Source organism: Anabrus simplex, chromosome 2, assembly GCF_040414725.1.
Source record: "Anabrus simplex isolate iqAnaSimp1 chromosome 2, ASM4041472v1, whole genome shotgun sequence".
In the NCBI taxonomy this organism is placed as follows: domain Eukaryota; kingdom Metazoa; phylum Arthropoda; class Insecta; order Orthoptera; family Tettigoniidae; genus Anabrus; species Anabrus simplex.
The window spans coordinates 1,037,790,217-1,037,811,776 of NC_090266.1; the positions used below are offsets into that span (position 1 = coordinate 1,037,790,217).

The 21,560-nt window shown below is 39.4% G+C and overlaps 1 protein-coding gene across 4 annotated transcripts in view; it reads left to right on the forward strand.

The window, feature by feature from the left end:
* Nucleotides 1–5,765, forward strand: part of LOC136864664 (RWD domain-containing protein 4) — a 208,963-nt gene extending 203,198 nt beyond the window's left edge. For all 4 annotated transcript variants that reach the window (XM_067141960.2, XM_067141957.2, XM_067141958.2 and 1 more), the window contains one exon: nt 5,499–5,765. In XM_067141960.2, coding sequence (XP_066998061.1) covers nt 5,499–5,696 — 198 coding nt within the window. In that variant the 3' untranslated portion in view covers nt 5,697–5,765. The remainder of the gene's footprint in view (nt 1–5,498) is intronic.
* Nucleotides 5,766–21,560: the final 15,795 nt, after the last annotated feature.

The following is a 21,560-nucleotide window of genomic DNA, read 5'->3' on the forward strand; positions in this document are numbered from 1 at the left end:
TCACACGGAGTGACCGGGATTTGAACCACGGAACCCAGCGGTGAGACAATGGCGTGGTGCCGCCTGAGCTACGAGGCTACGCATATTTCAGTCATTATGTGTTCGAAATTAAAATGTAAACACTGTAAAACTGTTTATTTAAATGAAAAACCTTCATTATTTTCAGCATAATTGCACGAATTACATTGGAATTCAGCTTATCACGTATGCGAGCACTCGATTCCACAGGATGTAACAAACCCATCTGGCTATCCTCAGCAACCGGGTGATTAAGAACGAGCAGTAGAACACTAGAACTTCAAACTAGTCTGTTACATCTTCTTTGTGATAACAATAAAATAGTTCATTTTTGCAGTTACATTTTTGCGAGTTACATCGGAGTTCAGCTTATCACGTAGTGTTGTGCACGAGCAGTGTCTGGATGAGCGTGGAATCGCATGTGAGCACTCTAATCCACGGGACGTAACAAACCCGCCCGTCTGGCTATCCACAGCAACCAAGTGATTATGAACGAGCAATAGAACACTAGAAGTCTAATAATATTGTTAATGGCCCAAGAGCAATAAGGTGAAATTTTATCATCTTTATTTTTTATATAGGATTCCCCACCCGGCTACTCATTCCTGCCACCCAGCTAACGAAAATTTCTGGGGAGAACACTGTGCCTGCAAACGAATAAGGGTAGAAAATCTCCTGGACGAGGAAATTAGACAGACGTACATGGATATGATTAGTGAGAAGTTTTGAACAGTGGACAGTGAGCAGGTTCTGGATGTAGAAAGAGAATGCTTGGCATACAGGGATGCTGTAGTAGAAACAGCAAGGGAATGTCTAGGAACAAGTGTGTGTAAAGATGGGAAAAAGTGAACATCTTGGTGGAATGAAGAAGTATTCACAATGTGAGGGTGCAGATGAGGATGAAGTTGACAAGTTTTATGAAGCATTGGGTGATATCGTAGTCAGGGTCAACAGAAATGTAGGATAGTGCTAATTTGGTGATTTCGATGCGAGAGTTGGAAATAGAACTGAAGGATACGAAAGGGTGATTGGTAAAGCTTGCAAACGTGAAAAGAAGGCTTATCAGAAATGGCTCCAAACAAGGGCCGATGCATGGGAATTGTTCGTAGATGAAAGAAACAGAGCAAAAAATATTTGTTGAATCCAAAAATAAGTCTTGGGAAAATTTCGATAGGTCTAGCAGCAGGGAAACCGTTTTGGACAGTAATAAAGAATCTTAGGAAGGGAGTGGAAATGGAAATGAACAGTGTTTTGGGTAATTCAGGTGAACTCATAATAGATCCCAAGGAATCACTGGACAGGTGGAGGGAATATTTTGAAAATTTCTCAGAGTAAAAGGAAATCTTCCTGGTGGTGTCATGAACAACCAAGCTCATGGGAAGGAGGAAAATGATGTTAGTGAAGTTATGCTTGAGGAAGTGGAAAGGATGGCAAATAAACACTATTGTCATAAAGTAGCAGAAATGGATGAAATTAGACCTGAAATGCTGAAGTATAGTGGGAAGGCGGAGATGAAATGGTTTCATAGAGTAGTAAGATTGGCATGGAGTGTTGGTAAGGTACCTTCAGATTGGACAAAATCAGGGAACAGGAAGGATTGCAACAACTAGCGAGGCATCTCGTTGATTAGTATACCAGGCAAAGTATTCACTGGTATCTTGGAAGGGAGGGTGTGATCAGTGGTTGAGAAGAAGTTGGATGAAAACCAGTGTGGTTTCAGACCACAGAGGGGCTGTCAAGATCAGATTTTCAGTATGCACCAGGTAATTGAAAAATGTTACGAGAGGAATAGACAGTTGTGTGTCTGTTTTGTAGATCTGGAGAAAGCATAAGTATGTCGGTCGACGGAAAAGATGTTCGCCAACTGGGGGCTATGGAATTAAGGGTAGATTTTTAAAATTAATCAATAACTGGGCTGCAGTGAGAATTGATGGTAGAATGAGTTCTTGGTTCAGGGTACTCACAGGGGTTGGACAAGGCTCTAATACTTCACCTTTGCTGATCGTAGTTTACATGGATCATCTGCTGAAAGGTATAAAGTGGCAGTGAGGGATTCAGTTAGGTGGAAATGTAGTAAGCAGTCTGGCCTATGCTGACAACTTGGTCGTAATGGTGGATTGTGCCGAAAGCCTGCAGTCTAATATATTGGAACTTGAAAATCAGTGCAATGAGTATGGCCTTTCGAAAACTAAATTGATGTCAGTAGGTAAGAAATTCATCAGAACTAAATGAGGCCACAATACTAGTTGCAAATAGAGGATTGTGGCAACATTTAGTAAATTCACAGAGGCTTGCAGACTGAATGCTAAAGGGCATAACGGTCTATAATGATTCTGTATGTATGTATGTATGTATGTATGTATTGCCCCCATCATGCCGGGCTCAGCTCGCCGGAGAGCGAGGGTCTCAGAGGTGGACCATTCGCTATCGGCTGTGCAGAAAATTTTAAGGCAGGAATAGATGAAGGACTAGCGACAAATGAAAGGAAACTAAAATAGGTTTATACATTTATTAAAAACTATCACTCTTCCAATAAACAATTAAATTTACAAAATCTGGGACTAATTCTTGAAAATCTCTTCTCCTCGTGCTATCGTCTATAAGGAATCTTGATCAAATTAAAGCTCAACGAATGTTCTTGTCTGTAATAATAATAATAGGGATCATTAATTTACTATAAAATGGATTGAAAATCAAAATAATATCTGGTATCACTCTCTCCTCTAATGATAATCAAATTGCTTAAATTAAAATATTCCTTCTGAATCTCATCTGATTTTACAAGAAAATGATCATTTTCTTTCCCTTATTAAAATTATTGAAAAATGTTTAATTCAAGAAATTATGGTTAATAAGTCTTCCTTAGACTCTTCCTTTATCAATCAATTCATTTTTATAATTATTAAGTGACTGAACTTCTCTTAATTAATTCTTATTTGATCTCATATCAACCTAAACTTTACTCGTTGTTATGCAATAAGTGACTGTACAATAACTAAAAATTCAGCCTCGTGACATCAATCCACGGACGTTGCCTTCTCTTATTCAATTTATTTTAGTGAATAAGATCCTAATCTACCTTAAATTATAATAAAATCTCCTAAAGATTCATAATTCATCAAATCATGGACACGCAAAAATAACGTAAATCGGTTAAAATTTGACGCGCACAGTGGAGAATATCATCACAAAATCATTCAAGAAATATTCACAAAACACAGAATATAATCAAATCACACATCACACATTCACACATAGGTACACGACAATATTATAATATTATTTACACGAACACTAACCCATTATTATTAAATTTTGGATTTATTCCAAATTAGGGAAATCATTCTCTAGATGACAATATCACGTATATTCCAGGTATCGATTTAGAGTGTGATAGAGTTGAGGTTATCACTTTTATGCAGAAATTAATTATACAACGATGTTCAAGGGAATCTTTTACACAGAAATCATCCAAAATAAGCAAGTAAAATACCTGCAACACAGGTCAAAATATTAGAATATGCGCTTACGGTACATGAGTTGCGGCATTTATTTTTATTCTATAATATCGTGGCTCTCAATTAATCTGCACTCAAGCTCGAAGAAATCATGTCCAGTGACACATCTCTTCCAAAATGACTAACGGATGCATAAATTATCACACAAAATATAATGTCCATCTGCAAGTCATAATCAAATTAATAGCACAGTAAAATATATGTATAATTCATCATTACTCTGTCCGGAGGATTGCCATGTTCCAGGCCTACTTTACATAAAGTGAGCACACGATAATTCTTTCCAAGAACAAACCAACATTAAACCCATGACCTTATTCAATTTTTAGCCCGTAATTAGGTTTAATTATTTTTACTCATTATTATTATTATTATATTATTGACCGTGCTTAATCTCACTTGCAAAGCTATCTTACGAAATTATTCAGATGACTCTAAACGAACTAAAGCCCACAGCAATGTCGTATAATCGTAGAATGAAATTTTACACTTAGAAAAACACTAGAACACTGTCCTAATCTGTCTCAATTAATTTTCAAATTATTTCAAAATCATTCAAGATTAACGCGGGGTTCATTTACTTTTATTTCTCCTGCCTTCTAAATTTTTAGGACAGTTGAGGTCTCTCTCGATGACATTCACTCTCATCTGTAACTAATAGAACCAAATACACATTCATTCCAGAGCACAAACTACCTCCCACCGAAGAAAGAAGAATGAAAAGACAAACTACTGCTAAACTAATAGAAATCTAAATGAATAAGGTAAGGCTACGTTTTACAAACATTTTACAGAAAGATAGAAAGATAAATTCTTAAAGAATACTCATGTGGCTGGTGTTAACTGGATTCTGGCTGATGACCTAGTACGTGGTCACATCACCTTCCATCGAACAAAGTCTTGCCCATGTCCGACGCCTTACATAATTAGTGACTCATGGAGGAGCTGAAGGTACATCGGAAACAGTAGGATTCATCTCGGAACGGGATAGCCATCTTGAAGTGAGCTCGAACCAACGACCTTCCTTCTTCTGAGTTCTCGTAGAAAAGCTGAAACTAACAAAAGTCTTAGCAATAGTCCAGGATACACACGCGATGTTGAATAATTTGGAGATGGACACTTATCTTGTGACAGTCATAAATAAATTGTATAGAATTTTTCCAAATGTCTGAGTTGCAGTTTTTTCAGTCCTCAGTGCCTTCTCTAATGCAAAGTCTCCCAGTAAAGCAAACGACGTCCAGTCTCGACCGTAGCTGCATTCAGAGTAACGACGTCCAGTCTCGACCATAGCTGCATTCGGAGTAACGACGTCCAGTCTCGACCATAGCTGCATTCGGAGTAACGCTCAAATCAAGTGTTCAGAAGTAAAAAACCCTCTGTAAATTTTCCTTTGGAATTACCATTAATTCACTGTCTTAAGACGTAGGTGTGCCTCTTAATTATATCTGATTGGTGGATCTGTTGCATTCCTGTGAAGATTGTCATTTTTATTGGCTGCCCTAGTTTCACGTCATACGACCTTGCATTTATTGATCGATCATAATCACGCTGCTCGCCCGATCACGTGGTACACACACATGTGTTTGAAAGACATCTAACAGGAATTTCACCCTGCTTCCTCGTTCTCTTGGTAGGTCGGAAAAACCGGTTCGCAAGCGGCTGGTTCATGCTAGTACGGGAGTATAAAATCTCACCCTCTTGGCGATTAAATAATGTTACAACTCGCTGATGAAATAAATCATTCTCCCTTAATAAATTATTTCCACTTTTGAAGGGGACAGTATGTATGTTTTGTTACTGGGCTCAAATAAGAGACGTTGTCCAGTGAAACTTCGAGGACATTTGCTCAATTTGCGACATTGACATTTTTTTAATTGTCTGTGTTACAGAATTTGTGACTACTATGGTCTTTCCAATTTTGGCAGTGCAGTGTGATAGTAGTACTTTCTTTTGCCATTTCAGGAACATGATTTACAACCCAAGAAAGTTGTGAAGAAGGAGCAGTTGAGTAAAGCTCAAAAGAGAAAGCAGTGGGACCGAGTGGATGCAAAAGGAGACAAACCCAGAGGTTGGGATTGGGTGGATGTTGTGAAACATCTATCGCAAACAGGATCAAAACAGCCTACTAGTCAAGATTTGCCACTTTTACCCTGTTCGTGATCAATGTTTTATTAAGTATGTAATTTGTACCCAGTTATTCTTGAAATAAACTTCTATTCTTCAGATTTATTTCATGTTAAATGTCTTGGAGTTTTAGCTGAGTGATTTAATAGTCTGTTTTGTGTTCTTCAAGCTGTATGAAAACATTTCATTGTAGTGTAGTAATCAGGTATTTCTTTACTGTTGGGTTCACACTTACTGAACTTGGAGTATCAGTTGCTGTCAAGATGGGTTACTACCTTGGAAGTATTGTTATTGATTACCATGTGTACTCAGACAAGTTGTTTGTGTAAAGAGTTTGCTAACAGTTGGTTTTTAATATTGCCAACAATTCACAAATTTGACCCATTTGGTGTAGAAATGTAATCTGAAAAATACCTTTGACCTCAGGGTTGGACAAAATTATTTCAGAAGGTGGGGTAGGTGTGATAAAGGTATATGCATATCGGACGATGGCTTGGAAGTTTGGAAAAATGGATAAGTGTTGTAAAGTTGTAGTCATACTACAAGTTTGAAGATTTAAAGGGAAGAAACCCATTAGTTTTCAAACAATGTATATTCGAAAGAAAAATTATTACAATAAACAATCTCAAAATTAATTATAATACAAAAGGGTGAAAAAGCTAAATATTCAAAAGATAAGTTACTTGACAAAAAAAGTAAATGACATTCAAAAGAATGTGAATTCGTCTATATTTGAAGCAGAAAATGTGAGAAAACTTGCTAGTCCATGATTTTACTTGCTGTGTCCTTGAGAGTAATTCTTGCAGAATACTGGGAAGGAAGAAGAATTTAACACTGATGTTATTTGAGAAAAAGAAATGTTCAGACACTGATTTAAGTTTAAGCAGATAAGTCTCAATGAAACTTTGCACTTTTAAACTACTTAATTAGAAGCAGAAAAACAGTGCAAAGAGATTCGCAAGTCCAAAATTTACTTGATGTGTCCTTGATAAAGTGATTATTGATGACGCTGTGATGTAAAAAGAAAAGAAAAACACTTGAAATTTTAATGCTGCTAGTCTGGCTAAAGATGCTGAAAAGAACATTTCGTATGAAGATTAGGAGATAATGTTACTGAAATTTTAGGTTTAAGGTTGTTCTTCGAAGAACCAGGAAAAGTGCTGATAGGATTAAAATGCCTAATATCAGAGAAGAGCTTACAAATCTTGAAGTAATGCTCCCTTCATGCCGGGCTCAGCTCGGCCGGTGAGCAAGAGTCTCAGTCGCAGACTGTTCGCTTACTGGCTGTGCAGAAAAATTTTAAGGGCAGGGATAGCTTAAGGACTAGCAGCAAATGAAGGAATGCTAAAATAGGTTTTTCACATTTATTATATCTAACACTCTCCAAAATAACATTTAAATTACAAAATCTAGGAAATTCTGTATTCTTTTCTTCTCTTCAGGCTACTACTGGTAAGAAATCTTAATCATTTTAAAGGACGACAGATGTTCGAATCTGCAATTATAATAATAAATATCAGTCTACATTTAACTTTGACAAAATCAAATTGATTTCCGATAACACTTTCTCAAATAATAATTAATTTATTTCGAAAATTAAAATATTTCCTCTGGATCTCATGTAATATTAATGAAAAAGTGATCACTTTCTCCCTCTTATTAAAATAAAATAAAATTATTCCTTCATGAAATGATTATTAATTTGTCTTTCTTAGACTTTAAATTTACCAATCAAATTATTTTTATAATTATTCAGTAAATAATTCTCTCATCAGTTTAAATCTGACGTCATGTCAGTCCACATGTTACTCATTTACGTATAATTAATAGTTATGTAATATCTACAAATTCGAGTTCGTGAATTCGATCCACTGACATGGCCTTTACTTATTCATTTTTCTTTAGTAGATAAGACCCTATTCTATCTTAAAATTCAATAAAATCTACTAAAGATTCATATCCAATCAAATTATGAGCACGCGAAAATGACATAAAATCGACCCAAATTTACGCACACAACGGAGAATATCACCACAAATATTGACAAGAAAAATCACAGTACACAAAACATGAGTAAATTACACACAACACATTCACACAAAGGCACATGGTAACATTATAAAACTATTTACACGAATACTAACCCTTGATTATTATTTTTGTGTTTAATCTAAGTCAGGGAAAATATTCTTAAGATGACGATATCTTGTAAAATTCCTTGCGTCGACTTGGGATGTGATAGAGTCAAGATTATCACTTCAATGAAGAAATTAATCATACAACGATGTCCAAGGGAATATTATGAATAGAAATCATCAGGAAATTGATTAAAAATGCCTATAACACAGGTCAAAAATCGAAAATAAGCGCTTACGGTTCATGAGTTGCGGTATTAATTTTATTCTCCTAGTACTTGTGGCTCTCAATTAATCTGCGCTCAAACTGAAGAAATCCATCTACAAGTCAAAAATAATATCGTAGCACAGTAAAATATACAAATGATCCGTCAGGATACTGCCATGTTCCAGGCCTACATTTACACAAAATGAGCACACATTAATCTCATTGAAGAATAAATAATATTATACTCATGACCTTATTCATGTTTTTAGCCCGTAATTAAGTTGACTTAATTTTATTATTATTATTATTACTTCTGACCGCACATGATCACACTCGCAAAGGCTACTGTACGATAACATCTCAGATGACTCTAGCGTATGTCAAATCCATTGAAACATTGTATAATCGTAGAATGAAATTTAACATAATGAAAAGTACAGAAATACTGTCCCATCTGGTTTCAATTAAATTATAAAATCATTTTAAACTCAACCAAGATTAACATAGAGGTCAAATTAATTTTAGTTCTCCTGCCATACTGAACTTGGGACAATCGAAATTCCTCTCGAAGGCACTCACTCAAAAGACTAGCTAATAGAGTCCAATACACATCCATTCAGTAACACAAACTACCTTTCACCAAGGAAAGAAGGAATGAAAATCTAACTATAACAATACTAATAAAAGTTACTCTAAATGAATAAGAAAAAGCTATGTTTACACAAATTATACATAGATAGACAGGAAAAAATATTTTTAAATGGTACTCATGTGACTGTTGACTGCTGGATTCTGGCTGATGACCTAGAGTATGATCACCTCACCCACCATCGAACCGTGTCCCGTCCATGTCTGAGGTGCCTCACATAATTAGAAGCTCATTGAGGACGTGAGGGCGTACAGGAAACAGCAGCAGAATTCAGTTTGCGGAAGGACAGGCATCTTGGAATGTACTCGAACCAGTAGTCTTCCTCGCCTGATTTTCCTCGTGAAAAAGCTGAAACTGACAAACAGGTCTTAGAAAAGGTCCAGGACACACGCCCGATGCTTGTTGAGATGGGTAAAAACACTTATCTTTTGCAATCTCAAATTATTCGTAGACAGAATTTAGGGAATGTCTGAATTGCTGTATGTTCAAATTTCAATGCCTTCTGTGAGGTAAAGTTCCCCAGCGAAGTAAAAGACGTCTAAACTCGACAGTAGATGCAGTCAGAATAACTATCAGACGCAGAGTTCAGAAGCAGAATCTAGAATAAAATTTTCCTTTGGAAATACCATTATTTCATCGTCTTGAGACGGAGGTGTGTCTCTTAATTAATCTTGATTGGTCGATCCATTACATTCAGGTGAAGATTGTCGATTTATTGGCTGACATTGTCCTACGTCAATCGTCCTTGACTTTATCGATTGAGCGGCTCACATACTATTCACCTTGTCACATAGCACACACAGCTGACTGAAGGACACCTAACTAACAGAGTTCCCGACTCGCCCTCGCTGCTGCTAAACTGGGAAATCCAGTCTCCAAATAACTTGTTCTCGCCGGCTCGGAAGTGTTGAAATTCCCCTTCCTGGCTGTCGAAATAATGTCCCAACTCACTGTTGTAATAAAATGTTCTCTCTTAATAAAATATTACCACTTTTGAAGGGCACAGTAACCAGTTCACGTTTCAATGTAGCAGATCTTGAAGGCGAATAAAATGTGGAGTGAAATGTCTGCACCAAGCGGACATTCGGAACTGCCAGTTGATCAAATGCCCATTCTTCTATTTGATGTGTCATGGCGAGAAAGCCATGAGTTACGAGGTGAAGCAAGGAAGTCAGGAAAATCGTCAAGGCCACATGACATCCAATGTTTACAGTAGAATTGTGGAGCTGCAAGCGGCAGCCATAACGAGATGCTAGCGTTCACAGGATTGGAATAGGGGACTGCTTCACAGCATGGAAGTGTGTGTTTCAAACTTTGAGGCCCTGGCTTTTATACAGGTACCTGTAGGCGGGGCTGAAGTAATAACTAGGTTTACAAAGATTAGACAAGAGTGGCATTAACTCAAAGGTCAAAATAAATGTAAACATATATGAAGAGTACAATAAAGACGCTGTGGTTGCCAAAAGGAATGCAGAAACAAAGAAAAACTGAATAATTTATTAACAGCAGAATGATATCAGTAGAAACATCAGACACACGTAACGGACAACCAAGGTAAATCAAATTATTGAAGGTACCAGGAACCAAACAATCATAAGGCAGAAAGACAGCTAGTATATGAATAACCGAGCAGAAGCACAGATGAAAGGCAAAGATTTTAAGTCTAGGTAAAACATTAAGTGCGGAATGAAATTACCAAGAAAGAAATTCATCAAACGGAAGATACAGTGATATTTGCATTGATTAAGACGTTATATGTATAGGAAACAATTAGGCAATAATAACAACCTCTAACTCCATACCTTTCACGTAAATGCTATTGGCTTTACGTCGCACTGACACAGATAGGTCTTATGGTGACGATGGGACAGGAACGGGCCAGGACTGGGAAGGAAGCGGCCGTGGCCTTAATTAAGGTACAGCCCCAGCATTTGCCTGGTGTGAAAATGGGAAACCACGGAAAACCATTATCAGGGCTGCCGACAGTGGGGTTCGAACCCACTATCTCCCGAATACTGGATACTGGCTGCACTTAAGCGACTGCAGCTATCAAGCTCGGTGTCACGTAAATGAGAAAATAATCAGTATGTATATAGATTGTTTTAGAGAGGACCATTCTCTACACTATATTATTCTAGTATAGAAAATTCTGAATGTTGTGACAATGAAGGCATGAGAGTGCAGTGGGGTTGACTGATGGCTACAATGCCGGAGGCGAGAATGTCCGTGCAGCGACAGCAATGTATGCATGGTCAACAACCAACAAAGTAATTCTGCCAGCAAATTGTTGAGTCTTGCAATAAGGAATCTTCTTAGTAGAAGCTGGAAGATCGCTAACAATTGAGAAGGTATCCAGAATGATCTGGAAGTAGAAACTGCACGAACCTTCTGCCAGCCCACAAGCGAATGTGAATTAGTTATGAGACAGTCGTGAGTCAGTGTATCTTTCAGCAATAAGACGATCTTGATTATGCAAAGTGCAATGCATTGTGAATTGCTCTGGAAATGACTCTTTGCTGTGAGAGGTTACGTTGGAAAGCAGGAATTCGACACACTGGAGAGCTGTATGTTTGACCACATTTATAAGCACTGCTGTGTGAAGCGGAAAATTGAATTAATGTAATTGAGCTTGTAAATAACTGTAAATATAATAAATGTACTCAATATTGAAAACATACTACCTCTCTGAGTAGAGAGTTTAGTTTTAAGGATCCTGATAACCTACCACAACTGATGTCAGAAGTGCGATTAAATTGGTAGTGTGTTTCTATACTAGAAAATTTCTATAATAATTGACAAGATGGATTCTGACTTCCAGGCCCTCTTTGATGAGCTTTTTGAACATAGAGCTATTCAGGATGAACTTCAGTCATAATTTAAATCCTGTCGGGGTGAATTTGAAGGCCAGCCTCAATAGATTAAAGCTGAGTTGAACAAACCTAAGGATGAACAGTACAAGTGGGAGCAGGAAGTAAGAAGTAACATCAAACTGTGACATTACACAATACCTCAGCTTGTAGAGTCCAATGTTTGAGAGTTGAGGCAGGAGGTGAATGAAATGGTTCATCAACAGTTCAAGATTGAGTCTGATGTTTGACACGTGCAGTTAGGATCACGCAGCTGTGAACTTCGATTTGGGAGATAGTGGGTTTGATTCCCACTGTCGGTAACCCTGAAGATGGTTCTCTGCAGTTTTTCATTTTCCCTCCAGGCAAATGCTGGGCTGTACCTTACTTAAGGCCACGGCTGCTTTCTTCCTATTCCTGGCCCTTTCCTATCCTATCATCGCCATAAGACCTGTCTTTGTCGGTGCAACGTAAATCAAATTGTAAAAAAGAGAAAAAGAAAAGATATTTGAGACTTGAGGCAAGAAATGGATGAAATGGAAAATCAGTCTAAGGCCATACCTCATATTGTGAAGTCCGGTGTTTGAGACTCGAGATACTAAGAGATGAGAGATCTAAAGGGAAGTAAATTAGCGCTAGAAACCAGACTGAGGCATACCAGTGATGACGGCGGTACCAGTGTTGTGAAAGTGAAATCCCGACTTTTCGACAGGAGTACATCTTAGTTGACATTTTAAACCCATTTCAAGACTGGCCAACCATAATGGGTGGACTCCGGAGAAGAAGAGCATAAAGCTCATCGCCAAGCTGCATGGATGAGTGAAGAAGAGATTGTGGGGGTGCTCAAGGGACACTACAGTGACAACCAGCTCGCAGCTGTCTTCTTTCATCGGAAGAAGAGGGTGCGGCACCTAGGTGAATCACTATAGCAATTTGCTGCAGAGGTAGAATAGTTGACCCACAGAGTGTTAGGTAGCTTGCCAATAGACTATACAGTGGGAAGCTACCTACACCTTCCTCGGCAGGCTTCACAATACCTGAAGCTCAGTAGGGTGCATTGCTACAAGAATTGCCTCATCATCACGCTGAGAATGGAAACAACAAAGATGAAGTCATATACAAGGGTACAAACTGTCAGGACGAAGAGAACACGGAGGTCCACTCATTACCATTGGAGCAGCATTAGTCACCTCGGGGGTGCTGAAGCTCCTGAGGAATCATTTGCTGGCAATGCTGTGAGTGTAGCCATATCAGGAAAAACTGCCAACAGGAGGCACCCTCCACCCAGGGAAACAATCAGGGACCGGTAAGAAAGGGGGCTGATTGGCACCATTAATACCAACCTCACGTTACACTGAGCATGGTCGTTGAGAGGAGTGATGACAGCCTCATCGCGGACAAGTGGTTTGGAGACAGGCCGTGTTCCATTGCAATAGTCATGGGGGTGGCACTCACTGGACTCAGTCCAGGAGCAAATGGAAAGGGAGCTGGACCACCCTTATGCGCTATGAATGGCTTCAGGACAGACCATCCGACCTGAAGGAGGCACTACTGGACTTGACGTGGCGGAGAAATTGACATGTATAGACCTTTGTCATAGACATCACTCTTGATATCATCTTGGGACTCGACGTACTCCGGCCTTACGATGTGACAGTTTATGTGAGTGGATGTGTACTAGGGCTGGGTCATCAAGAAGTTATACTCTGATGTTCTGGAACACGCCCCTGAGTAGCTAAGGTTACGCTACCCAGTGAGGAAATGATACCGCCCCATAGCAAGCTGGTGGCAATGGCATGACTGGTGGGGCATCTTGAGGACGATAACAGAGTTGTGGAACCCGGACCAACAGCTACGGAACTTGGACTTTACCTGTCCAGGACGCTTGTGCCAGTACAAAGCTGTGTGTTGGTACGAATTCTCACTGTAGTGTCATGGGACCAATGGATACCTAGCAGTACTGAGAACAGAGGGTGTGAACGCAGTCGATTCTGCTGTACTAGAGTAGAACGCAGCCGGGAAGGCGGTTTTGTATCTTCGACTGCGTAGAGAGAGACAGAAGTATGAAGTGCGGTGATGCCAATTTGGCTATTCATAACAGCGCGAAAGTGTAAACATTTTTTCATCCAGTTATATCTTTAATTCCAAAGCGATGACCTATTTTTTTGGTGAGCTTAAAAGTTTCCTAAAAGTCCAAATTAATTTTTAACATCAAATCCTGAGAAAATGTTGAGGGAAATTTTCAAGATATTAAAGAAGGTAAAATGGAAGTTGGGAGAAATGAAAGGCGAAGTGCAGAGAGCATAACAGCACGAAAGTGTAGACAATTTTTTCATCCAGTTATATCTTGAATTCCAAAGTGATGACCTATATTTTTCGGCGGCTTAAAAGTTTCCTGAACCCCAAGTAAGTGTTGAGGGAAATTTTTGAATTATTAAGGAAGGTAAATGGAAGTTGAGAAGCTGATACATCCATGATCACTAGGGAAATCGAAAAAATCCCCAAAATGACTGAGCAGGCCAAGTTGGGGGGAGGGGGTTCAAATTTGGAGATCAGAAGCAAAACACTGGTAAGTACGCAAGCTGTGTAGAAATGGATGAATATGCAATTGTGAAACTAATGTACTAAATACACTTGCGTGAGCTACACACCTTTATCTATACCGTATTGAAATTGAGAAGCTTTAAAGTCCTAATTTTATAATGTGAAAATGTGAAAAAAGCTAATGATAAACATAGAATGAAAACAAAATTAAATATTAAAACATAACAGAATAAATTAATAAATACAAAATTACCTGAGCATTAATTAGAAGCAGAGATACCACCAAGATCGTCATCTCAGTCATCGTCGTCTTCAGTTCCACTTTCTTCGTCATTATCTTCGAGATTGATAATGAAGGGCTCAATTACATCATCTCTAGGAATCTCTCGTGCATAATCTTCCTGTTGTAATTCCTCCATGTGCCATACACATTTTTCCCATGCCTCAGTTGATACGCTTGTAATAGCCTCGTGTTAGTCTCTCCACGTCGGCGATTTTAAATTTGCTGTTTTTGTCAGCATCATGATTTCGTTTGGGCTCAAATTGGTACCTCAATTGGATTATAATGGCAGTGGTAGGTGGGGAGGCAAACTACTTGATGGCCATGTTGTTCGGCAGTGCTGTCTATTTCATATGATACTGTCTTTGATAAATAATTTGACCACGGCGAGTAATTCTTCTCTTGTCTGGGAAGAAGTGTGAGGAATATTGCGCCTCGAAAGCCAAGACAGTATATCAGCTTTCCGTGTATTGGTGCATGGAGCTCAGTCAAGTTGAAAAGAATGAATACTGGCATTGTCCATTACTATTGTGGAATTGGGTGGTATGTTAGGTAATAATTTTTCCACAGGCCATTTCTTGAAAAGTGAATAGCTCATGTCTTTATGATAGTCTGAATTTGTCGCCTTGGATTTCGAGCGGAATATTAATTTGCACTGTGGGATGAATCCAGTAGCAGATGAACCAACATGGCACACACCAAAGTGTACCCCCAATCCTCCAGAACCATCACTAATTTTCCAACAGATACTTTTGGTGTGATTCTGATTCACTCGCGTCTCGTCTAGATAGAATATTACAGACTTCCTGGCTTCTCTTATTTTATGAATTGTTCTCAAGAAGGTTATTCTAGCTGCAACAATGTCAACCCTTTCTGTCAGGAATTTCCTCCCGTCATTGCATTTCTTAAAGAAGAGACCCATTTTTTTCAGAATCTGTAGTAGAAAATCCTTACTGCCTTTAAATCTCACTGCTGCCTTCATTTTCCGGAGCAGTTTCAATGCCGTATCATATTTGCCATTTTTATATGTATCAAATGTTGTACACAGAACATTTTTATTGAAATCATCGAGGTCCGTCACTGGCTTCTTCCCCTTAGTGTTCTTCCCTGGCGACCTGAACACTGCATTATTTTTATTTCTATAGCTTGTTATCCTCTGTACTGTTCGAAGGCCAATACCACATGCGAGTGCCGTCTTCTTTTGAGGTGTTGCAACATCGCGTTCCTCACCTTCCCTGCCTCTGAACGCCTGCTGCTGCATGCTTACAAAATACAAATACACTCTAAATACTATTTCCCTCGCCTGTCAATGCAATACTGGTCCTTTTGTTCTTCCTAGACCCATCTTACACATTCAAATAATTCCCTAAATTCATTGATTATGATATTTACATATAAAACTCGAAACATTCACTTGTGACCCGCACAAACAGGCACCTCTTACTGAAATGATTATATTAGCTCAGCGGAAAACACGTCATACTACAAAGCGCGCAAATGTTACTGCGCATCTCTCTTCAAACCGCCTTCCTGGCTGCGTTATACTCTAGCAGACGAGGATTCATAAGTGCCTGAGATTAGGGAGGAAGATGACAAGCTCCAGAGTGAGATACCTGATGCAGGGAGACTCGTAGAGGCAGACCAGTTAGAGAAGTTCAAGAGGCTAAAGACAGAGTTCTGGGACATTTTCACGATAATAGGAGAACTGACGGTGTGTTCCATCTCATTAATACCGGTGATGCGATCCCTATCCATCAACCACCTTGCTGGGTAACTCTGGCTAAGAAGGCAGAAATTGACCAGATACTGATTGACATGAAGTAGCATGGGATGACTGAAGAATCCAACAGGCCATTGTCATCCCCTGTGGCGGTGGTAAAGAAGAAGGACAACGAGCTCCGCTTTTGCACAGATTATCAGCAACTGAATGGCATGGCCAAGAAGGATGTCTATCCCTAATCCAGAATTGGCAACCCATTGGACAACTTATATGGAGCCTGGTATTTCTCAACCCTGGACCTGAAGTCTGGATATGTGCAGGTTGCACTGCACCTGGAGGGCAAGGAGAAGATGGTGTTCTCAACCATTAAGGAGTTACGACAGTTCACCGTTATTCCCTTTGACCTGTATAGTGTAATGTATCCACAAAGATGCACACGAAATGCTGTCAGTTGGTACAGTTATTTATTCACATTTATTCACAAATTAAACACACACATAACCTTAATCACTGCTGTCACTAGCAAAATACACACATCGACAAAGCTGCCATTTTAACAATTGCCTATCACTGCACATGGAGATTGCAACATTAAAACACAGTTGAAACAGATGACTGCTGAGAAGCATGTCACAACACGTGGTCACAAGTATAACCTGTTAACTCATTACTCTACTGAACAATAACTTTTCTCTACCGTCAAGATCGCCTCACATATGTGCCTGGCCAGGCTTCTAGAATGATATGGTACATTACAAAAAATACCTTGTCAAAAGTTCTAGAGTGCTTAATACATAGATATAGTGTACAGAATATTCTCCATCGTTCTTGTCTACCCAGTACCATTCTGGAAGTTACAATTCTGTAGCGGACTACGCATCATATACAGGTAATAATAAATTGCAGTATATAATATTAATTTACAGGTATTTACATTAACTGAACTCACATAAATATTTATGTACAGCACATGTTTCATGACATAACGTCACAACCAACGCGATCATATGGTATGTATATATGATGTAATAATAATACTAATACTAACTGGATGTAAAGCCATACATTACAAGTCATAATAATAATAATCATTATCGTAAAGTAATAATAATAACTCGAGCTCAATACTTGCATTATTTACCCATGGGTGAGAGAATATTGTTCTCAAGTTATGTCAGTTCATCACACCTGCATCAAGTGCACCTGTGACTTCCGAGTGTCGTATGGTGTCGGTACCAAGAGGGCTCATGCATGATGCCTGCCTGGTGTATGTGGATGACATAGGACACTTATTCCTGAAGTACCTGGAAAACCTCCGGAAAGTGTTTCAGAATCTATGAGATGCTGACTTGAAGCTGAACCCCAGGAAGTACCGCTATTCCAGCAGAAGGTACATTATGTAGCCCACTTTGTTTCACCCGTGGGAGCACCCATCGGCCTGGAAAAGCTGTAAACCTTTAGGGATATGACCTCACCAACATGAAAGGAAACACTGTATTTCAGACAAACTGTCCAGAAGACCTAGCCCTGTAAACTGCACACACTGTCATAAGGTTGAGAGGCAGGCAGGTACAGTGGACATCTGAACAATGAGAGCTGTGACCATGGAAGACTAGAATTGCATCACCCTAAGCAGGGAGCAGCTTGTGAAGGATGACACTGGACAGATCCTGTGGGAAGTGGAGTTTGGACAACTAACAGCATAGAAGGACATCACTGAGCGTAGCCCAGCACACAAGGCATACTGGGCTTAATGAAAGTCCCTGAATGTGAATGTCGGTCTGTTAACATGTATTTGGAGTCGGCCAGTGGACCGGGCGAGTTGGCCGTGTGCTTAGGGCCGTGCAGCTGTGAGCTTGCATCTGGGAAGTAGTGGGCTCAAACCCCACTGTCAGCAGCCCCAAAGATGGTTTTCCGAGGTTTCCAATTTTCACACCAGGCAGATACTGGGGCTGTGCCTTAATTAAAGCCATGGTTGCCTCCTTCCAACTCCCAGGCCTTTGGTCTCCATCGTCACCATAAGACCTGTCTGTGTTGGTGTGACATAAAGCCAAAAAATTGCCCAGTGGCAAGGAGGAGGTCTCCCAGCTGGTAATTGCCAGAAACGGAAGGAAGTGGTGGTTGAGCAACACAGACACGCTAGTGTAGGCCATCTTGGGGTCAATAAGACCTTGGATCGGGTTCGACATTGTTACTACTGGGTGCACCTGAGGACAGACATCAAAAGATGATGCCATATGTGTGTCACCTGTGCGACAAGCTTAGACCTTCATACCTGCAATTAGGGCCAAATGCAGGAATTATAGTCATTGACATCACAGAACCATTTCCCAAATCAGATGCCTGAAATCGCTACCTGCTTCAGGCCATGGGCTGTTTCATCAAATGGCTTGAGGCCTACACTGTCCCCAATCTGGTGCCCTGGTGAAGGATGTATTCTATCGCTTTCGTGTCCCGAGGGAACTGCACAGTGTCCAGGACAGGAACTTAGTTGTTTAACCCTTTTGATGCCAGGCTGTACGTAGTAGTTGTGCTAAGAATGCCAAGACAATTTTAATGAAAATGCACGCACTAAGGATCTCCTACTTATATTTTTGGAGGTAAATCCCTGTTCTTTTTTTTTTCATAGCACACAGGTGAATAGACATTATGCAGTGTGAGTATAACTGCAATAGAGTTTCATTTTCTTCATTTAAAAGCGTATGAATTTTGTATTATTTTTTGAAAAGTTAAATTTCAAAATGTGACCTTTTTTTTTAAGTTTATAGTGTATTTTTATTATGGGTATGATACCTCTGTGAGAGTATGAAGCTAATTTTTAATTAAAAAACTAATGCTTTATGCAATTTTTGATATACTGAGAGTCAACTCAAGACCTTAGCGGTCCCTTTGATGTTAGACTTCTGGTCGGTGAAAAGACTTCCGCAGCGCCAAATAGTTCCCTAGGTTTCTTACTAGTTCCTAAAGTCACGAGCTTTCTTAGTTTGGTTAGATATTCTGATAAACTGACTTGACGAATTAAAAAATTTTGCCCTGTATAAATATGGAAAATATATCACAGTTTGTATGTTATTTGGGTCCGTTACCAACTCTTATATTTCATACGTAGATTGTTCTCAGTGGTGTATGGAGCAAAATAATAATAATTTAATATGATATTGATATCATATTGCACTGTGTACTTAGTAGGCTTTGTTCGAGTTCATTCCATTGCTGATAAGTTTGCTAATATGTACGACGTTGAAGATGAATCCAAGAAAACTGTTGGCAGTACTGGCTGCAACAGCATGTTAAGTATTCATAATGGCTGCCAGCTGTGAGCAAGTCGTGTGTGGTGCTGTGACGCTTGAGTCCCCTGTGAAATACTTTAAAGGTATCAAAAGTGGAGAAAAATTAAGTAGGAAATCTAAACCAAATTGTTTTAAACGTTTACAGTAGCCTACGAGATTAGAATCCGCTGTGGACTGTGGAAGATGTGAAAAGGACCGCACAGCTGACAGGCGTTTCTATGTACAGTGTTTACGCTGCACAGTGGTCTAAACACCAATTCTAGCCGGTAAAAAAATCGATAAAATCAAAGTCAAGAAATCGCTGAAAAAGTTTGGGAACTCATCCTAGACACTCCAGGTACCTCATATCCGCCATACATAATGTGCTTGGAGTGTGTAAATGGCGGGGAATGAAGCACCATGACAATTTTAAAACTTGCAAAATATTAACCATTTATATCTTATTGGGACCAACCAGGATATTGAAGAACCCCTTCTTGGAGGGTATTTGTTGAGTAAATTTGCAAGGATACGTCCTTCTGCATGCGCTAAAAACACCGTATCAACCAGTTAACTTCTTCATATTTCAGACTTCACTGTACTCCGATTTTACGGCGTTTTCAGGACCGGAAGCCGAAGTTACAGGTAGTTATGAGTTACTGATTGATTTAATCGATATTATACGCTATACTAAAGATTTTCCACCAAAAATTAACTGCCACTTCTAGCAACCTTTTTTTTTTTTTTTTTTTTTGCTGGCGGTATTTGCTTATAAGCAACCCGAAAAAATTTCACCGCACTACCTTTTTCTTATCAGTGTCATTCCCTCCCTCCCACCCTCCCACCCTCTACCCACAACGCAACACCCACTGTCTGTAACTCATGGCCTACCGCTCTTCGAGCCTTTCTATACCATGGATCTGACTGTATTTCTTTACATTGAAATTTGTTGTTTAAAGGTAGTTTACGAAACACCACGGATAAACAAAAGCAAGAGGTCTAAGATTGAAAATCCACTATTCAGGAGGCTTTGTGGAAAGAGCTGGGCCTGAAAGTTGACAGGGTTATTCAAGGGACTAGGACCTCAAACAATGGCAACATCTCAAGAAGGTTCTATTGCAATCTGTAAAAGGAAGCGGAAGCAACCGGAGTCAGCGAAGAATTAATCATCAGATTTACTGTTATATTGCAGGAACAACAACAAAACCCAGTTCAACTATATTTGGACTTAGTTCCTTCGCTTCACGATATTTATACTCTTCTCTGGGTTTTAGGCTTTGTCCAGTGGTCATCCGGTGAACGATGAGGCTTTCAGCGCGTACGCTTTGGACACTGAAAAATTGTATGTGTCCTTATATAATTGGTATCCTATGCCTCCGACCGTCCACAAAGTCTCAATTCATGGTGCTCAGGCGATCAGATATGCCCTACTGCCAATCGGAAAGCTGTCCGAGGAGGCCCAAGAATCCCGAAACAAGGATTACAGGTTCTTCCGGGAGCACCAAACCCGGAAGACCTCCAGAAAGGACACAACAACTGATCTAATACACAGTCTCCTGTTTTCATCAGACGTAGTAGTTACAAGGCTCCTCATCAAAGCCGAAATTCACTGGAATGAACTGGCCCCCGAAGTACACGCTTTGCTCGTGTTCGATGAGGACACAGATGAAGAGAAGGCTTCGGATAAAGAGACTTCCAAAGCAGAAGAAGAGGACGTTGAAATGTTAAATACAGATAATGAACCCAAGGCATGACTCATCGTAGTCTTACTAATAAGTAACATAGGGCCAAAAGATCTACATGGGTCCACGCCCCGAATAAATAGCATATTAAAAAAATAAGTAACATGGCGCTAAAAAATTGAAACATTTCAAATATAACGTAATATATTCTTATTCCTTTTCAGGTCACCTTCCTCGCCAAACTGGCCTAATCTTTACCATCGTTGATATGTTTTACATCATGGATTTAGATGACCGATTCTTATGAAAATAAAATCATGACATTTGTCAAGGATTCCATATGTTTTTCTTTCTAAACCCTGTTCATAATTTCATTAAAGAGTTAACGAGAGCGTAGCGCACCATTTACCATGAATCCATTCGCAGAATACTAAATGTTGTCCGGCTACCTTAAGTTTTGTGAGTTAGCGTACACGTAGTGGATCCGCTACTCCGTTAATCGAAAATCTGTTAACGGATTCGTAATCAGCGACCTCGAAAACCCCCAAGTATGAATTTTCATCGACT